This window comes from Condylura cristata, unplaced genomic scaffold, assembly GCF_000260355.1.
Source record: "Condylura cristata isolate star-nosed mole 26May11 unplaced genomic scaffold, ConCri1.0 scaffold00026, whole genome shotgun sequence".
NCBI classification, from domain to species: Eukaryota; Metazoa; Chordata; class Mammalia; order Eulipotyphla; family Talpidae; genus Condylura; species Condylura cristata.
Genome location: NW_004567127.1, coordinates 9,138,768 through 9,144,737, shown reverse-complemented (window position 1 = coordinate 9,144,737; position 5,970 = coordinate 9,138,768). Strand labels below are relative to the sequence as shown.

The following is a 5,970-nucleotide window of genomic DNA, read 5'->3' as shown; positions in this document are numbered from 1 at the left end:
GAGGTGTGTGGGTGATAATCAAAATATTTCCAAAGTGAGCTGCCTTCTACCATTAGTTCTAGCCGGGTCCACACACTTGCCCACAATGCAGTGAAAAGGACAGATGAAGACTTGAGAGAACAATTCAAGGAGGCAAACCAGCTCCCCAAGGACCCAGGAAAGGTTGGCTACCTGCAGTCTCTAGCCCCAAGGCTTGGAATGCTTTAAGCTCTCCTCGAAAGTGTCAGTGGCATTTCTTTTGAGAATCTAATTGGGTTGGCAAACTATGGCCCACAGGCCAAAGCCAGCCCTGATTTTATAAGTCTGTGCATTAATAAGATTTTTTTTACATATTTAAATAGTTGGAGGAAAAAAACCCTCAAAAACTATATCAAAATTATTTAAACACAAATTTCAATGTCTGCAAATAACATTTGATTGGACAGCCTGCAGTCATTTATTAATGCAGTTGGGTGCCTCCTTGCTAGGCCTGCATGTTGAGTAATTCTAACAGAAACCATCCAGCTTGCAAAGCCTAACTTCTAAACCCTGACTTTTTACAAAAAAACACATTTGCTCACCCCTGCTCCACCTTGCTGCTGAGAAGTGGATTCTACCGGGCCTCTTAGAAAAGCATTTGGTAAGTATTCTCTTCAGACAGACCACACCCTTCTGAGGTAGACTGAACCCCACCCACTGGCTGAAAAGATAAATAAACCAGTCACAGACTATGCCAGAACAGAGACTCAAGCCAGGTTTAATGATCATTGTCTAGTTTTCAGAGCCCAGAGGCTCCATGGTTTGCCAGCCTGGGTGTACACAGTGGAGGAATAGGGTCGTGACACGGGGGTGGTGGGGGGGGGGCCTGCTAGCTTCGCCAGCACGGCTACAAGGAAGCACAGAGGTAAGAACAGAGAGAAACTGGAATCAATCGACTCTGCTGTCCCCAGCTGGGGTGTACTCTCCTGGCCCTTCCTAGAGCCCCGTAAATACAGGCAAACAAAATAAGTGACAATTACACAGACATATTGTAAAGCCCTGTCATACTGTCTCCAGGGACACCTGCTTCCTGGGAGACATGTCTGTTTATGGGTTGGGGGAGGGGGTGATCTTTCAGCCTTTTCTTTCCACCAGACTTGGCAGCTTCCTGCAGGAAGCTTGCCAATGCAGTTCCAGGAAGCTTGCCTATGCTGACTGCCCCGACCCCAGGGCAGAAAGCTACCTTTGGGTTCTTTCAACAGAAGCCACGGGAAGAGGCTAGTTAGTTCCCTCTCTCAGCCAGGCACACCTACCACTCTCCGAGTAGGGGCCTAACTAGTGGATGTACAGGAGACTTAGCGTCTCGGAGCCTTTTCTTATTCCCTAAACTGGGTAGGGCTTACGAGGAAAATGGCCCCTTGTCCTGGGGAACGAAGCTGGAAAGCCCCAGAAGGCCTGCTTCACTTGACTTCCACTTGACAGATTTTCAGAGCCCTCTACGGCTCCTAGAGCGGAAACTGCAGCAGGGTGATGAGATTTTCCCAGGTTCCCTGATGAGTCTGCAGAGGGAGTCATGGTTCCTGTAACTTCAGTAACAAAATCCTCACAAGTCTCTGGGGTATAACCAGGCAACTTTTCCCCCTGCCCTTATCCTGCCTGGGCAGTTCCTATAGAAAGAACTCACACCTAGGACCCTGCCAGTCAGTTTCCTTCTGGGCCCTTCACTGGCCCAGTTCTCCCTTTATTGACCCTGCACACTGTCTTTAACCCCCACATTCCTCATCGCCCTTTCACCCACGTTCCTCAGCCTGTGGTTCTCCCAACTCCAGCCTCTGCAGAGCAGCTATGCAGTGTCACGAGATGTGAGTGAAACTTCAGGGAGTTAAACTAAAAGTACGAGAGTTTGCATTTGGGGAGCCTGGCGTGGTCACTGTCTCTCCTAGGGCAAGAAGATCATGCACATGAGTTGTGCACATAGATGGAGACCATCCTGAAAGTGGACATTAGTGGGACTACGGAATCACTGTCCTGATGGAAGTCAAGGTACTGGTGAGCATGCGTACCTACGAGCATGCAAGTACTTGAGGGAAAAGCTGCACCTCTCAACAAAACTGGGTGACAGCAGTCTTGAGATCCCAGGAACATACAAGGGGAAGATGTTGAGTTCCAGTCCCCTTCCCGGACCTTAACTGACAGCGGCAGTCAGGCCCCCAGTGAGCAGCCCTCACCAGCAGGAAAAGAAAAACTCTTGGAACCTAAAGGCTGGTCAGAAAATAAGATCTGGAGAACTTCCAATGGACAGGGAATTGGTGGGAGGGGGAGAGACCGAAAAAGGGCAACGTCCGAGAATGTATTCACCTTTGCCTTGCTCATCCCCTTGCCAAAGCTCAGAGCAACCACCTCCCAGGGCCTGCAGCAGAGTCAGGGGGAGCAGTTAAAGGAGCTGTCACCTTCATACCTAAAATATTCTGCAGTCTAGGAATGGAGCCTTGAGGCTGCTCTTCCAAGCTCCCCTGGCCTGGCGACCAGAACTGCACAGAGCTCTGACAGGAGTGGGAGTGGCAGGACTTTTCCCTCTGAAAGTGAAGTGTCACTGGCTGTGTCTGTGACAGGACTGCTTGCAACTCTGTGGAGGGGGCAGGACTCTGACCTCACACTCCAAATCGCCATTCTGGGGCAGAGACCACCCAATCTCAACCCCTTGGGCCATGAAATCCCACACTTTGGCTTAGCCAAAGGGATGAGATCTCTGAGAGGAGCTGCACTGAGGAGCCACACACCCGGTCCCTTCCATCCACCCCGAGTTCCATCTAACCCAACGGGGCCATCTGTTCCAGGACGCCCCCCTTTGCTGAGCAGCACATCAGGGAAACAGAGCCCCACCTGCACTTGATACGGAGCCGAATGGAGATGGCACACACACATCAGGTATGTCCAGCGTGCTGCTGCTTAATGGAGGCTGAGCTGACCTCCTCGGGGTGAAGGGGCCTCAAGCCACTTCCGTGGCAGGCATCCACAAGCCCTCTGCCTTCAGGACCCCCGCCTGCTGGGAATCAAATACTAGGCCAGGGTTTCACCCACCAGGCAATTCACCTCGCTGGGGGTTCGTCCCCATCCACACGGCCCATGTTGGCACTGTGCTGTGACAGCCCACCCCACTCACTCCATACTATACCCCTTGGTGCCACTGGCCCCAGGACAGGCACAGAAACCACATCTCACGTTGTTGCTGTATGAGCCAACGGGCCACAGTCCTGCCAAAAGCCATCCACCCGGGGCTTCGTGGGAAAGAGGAAGGCATTAGTGGGAAGCCTCACAACTCGGGGCACGCTACTGATTGAGTCTCAACCTTTTCCTGACTCACTTTTTCAAAGGTTTCCAATATCCCCAGCTGTGAGATGTGACCTCCTGGTCACAGAGATACTACAGCGTCTCCCCTGCTGGCTCCTGCGGAAACGCCCCAACACACACAACCTCACAGGTGTGGGTGGGCAGAGATAGAAAAAAAAAAAATTATTTTTTCCCCAAATGATTTCCTCACAAGGAGCTAGGGATGACCTTGAAAAAGTTTAGGAAATCTGCTCTTTCTCCCACCCCTTCCTCATTCCCACCCAACTCCGCAGACACTCTCCTCTTCCTCCACATTCAGAATTGCCAGGGCTTTGGGTAGGGGTGTAGCATTTGCCTGATGACTAATAAATCCGTATTTGAAAATCATGGCAGCACACCCTGGCTGGGGTCTTGCCTGCGGTTGCACCCTTGACCAATTCCCTTGAGGCCAGGGGGGACCCACTCCCTTGGGCAGCCAGCCCTCTCTTCCATCCCCTCATATCCTTCAGGGGTGCATTACCTCTCCTGGGGCAGAATCTCCCCACCAACCCATCCTGCTCACACCACAATGGGCGTATCAGAGAAGACCGAGCTGACCGACTCTGGATCTGACATCCTCCGCTGGCCCTTGCCCGTCGCCTCGGGCACTGGCAGGGTGTTGCCTGGCTTGAGCTTGCCGTTTTGACCCTGGCCGGGACCGGCAGGTTCCAGGAAGGCCACTCGCCGGTCAAAACCATCATCCTTGTCCCCGCCAGCCATGGGATCATGGTTGGGTGTGGTGCTAAGCATGGAAGAGCTGAGGCTGTCTCCTTGGTGGCTGGAAGGCTTCTCGACACCCCGGCACCAGCAGCGACAAGGGGTGAGGTACAGGTATATGAGGACCAGGACCACGCTGAGGATACAGCCCACTAGGGTGGTATAGGCAGTGTTGAGGGTGTCATGGTGTCCGTGCAAGGTGTAATTGTGTACTTTCAACTCCACAGACAGTGTCTCATTGAAAGCCTCTCCCATGGCGTAGCAGGTATACACACCCCCATCCTCGACCTGCACCTGCCGGAAATGAAGACTGCCATCCTTGGACACCGTCACCGTGCTGTTGGCCACCTCCTCGGGCACCCGCTCATTGCTTGATGTCACCCACACTTTGGTCATCCCCTGCTGCTTGGTGTCACACCTGATGGTCAAGGTCTCGCCCAGGTGGGCCTCCCAGGCGCGCTCCTTGTACTCGCTGCAATTGAGGAAGCTCAGGTTGAAGACGTTGTGCAGCTTCTTGGACTTCATGCAGTACAGATCCTCCTGAAAGTCCATCACGGAGCTCAGCTGCCGGTACTGCCAGTGTGAAAAGAGCTGGTAGAGCTCACAGTCGCAGTTCAGGGGGTTGTTGTGCAGGTACAGCCCGTTCTTGATCCACGCGGGCAGCTTCTGCAGGTCAGGCAATGGCAGGAGGTTGAGCTTGTTGGAGGAGAGATCCAGGAGTGTGAGCTTGGGTGGCTTGGTGCCTTCCTTGACCAGCTCCAGGGGGAAGCGGGAGATCTGGTTCTGGCTCAGGTAGAGTTTCTGCAGCTGGGCCATGTCTTCGAAGGCGCAGCGGTCCACGGCCACGATGTGGTTGTTGTAGAGCAGCAGCACCTCCAGCGCCTGCAGTTCACTGAACAGGAACTCGTCCAGAGTACGCAGCTGGTTGGAGGAGAGGTCCAGGTAGCGCAGGTTGGGGACTGGGGTAAAGGCCTCGGAGGAGATGAAGTTCAGGTGGTTGTGGCTCAGCAGCAGGGAGTGCAGGTGGGTCAGGCGCGTGGGGGTCCACTCGGCCCGCAGGCGGCTCAGGTTGTTGTGGCTGAGGTCTAGCAGGGCAGTGTAGCTGGGCAGGGAGTGGGGCACGTTGGGCAGCTGCTGCTTGGAGCAGCTGAGGATGTTGCTGGCACACAGGCAGGCGGTGGGACAGCTAACCAATGGACGGCCAGTTCTGGCCACCTCAAAGAGGAGCAGGAACAAGGACAGCAGCAGGAGCCAGAGGCCTGGCAGGTCACGCTGGGGTTGCATAGTGTCACTGGGGAGGGCAAGGAAGGCCGCCAGGAAGATCTGGGAGGGAGTCACCCGGGCATGTTCTGGTGGAGTAAGACAGGGTCACTTTCACTACAGGCTTAGGGGAGAAGGGATGGGTTAGAGATAGCCAGGGCCGCGGGGGCAGGGTGGGCCGCCCCTCCTTTCCCTCTGGCCCCTCCCTCCCTGCTCTACCAGAGAAAAGCAGAGGTGCTGGGTCGTTCCCAGGCACGGTGCAGGCGACGGGCCCAAAATACCGAGGCTGGGAGGTGGGTAGGGGGCCTACTGGGTCGGGGTTTGGGGTCCGAGGGGTGTGGGGGGAGGTCTGCGGGAGATGTCAGGGCTGTGGGATCCCCGGGGTTGGGGGTCGGGTTTGGAGGCGGGGTCCGCGGGCCTCCGAGGAGGAGCTGTGGGAAGGTCAACAGGGCACCCGGCTGGGTAGGGCGCGTCCTGCCGGGGCGGAGGGGCCCTGGGGCCTGCCGAGAAGGGCTTCCCCTGGGACTTCTGGTCACCGCACCTGCTCGCAGAGGACGCGTCTCAGCCCATGATGGGTCCGGGAGCTCCGTCGCGGCCTCCCGCGGCAGCGCCTCACCGGCCGGCCTGTCGCGGCGCCCGCCTTACGCAGGGGCCCGCGCCAGGCGC

General features: G+C 55.7%; 1 protein-coding gene across 1 annotated transcript; it reads right to left on the bottom strand.

Annotated features, from left to right (window-relative positions):
• Positions 1-715: 715 nt before the first annotated feature.
• AMIGO1 (adhesion molecule with Ig-like domain 1) lies at positions 716-5,964 on the bottom strand. The gene is made up of 2 exons (XM_012730161.1): positions 5,846-5,964; positions 716-5,393 (listed from the first exon to the last, which is right to left on the bottom strand). Exon 2 carries the CDS (start codon positions 5,326-5,328, stop codon positions 3,847-3,849), a length of 1,482 nt encoding a protein of 493 aa, XP_012585615.1. The 5' UTR covers positions 5,329-5,393; positions 5,846-5,964; the 3' UTR covers positions 716-3,846.
• Positions 5,965-5,970: the final 6 nt, after the last annotated feature.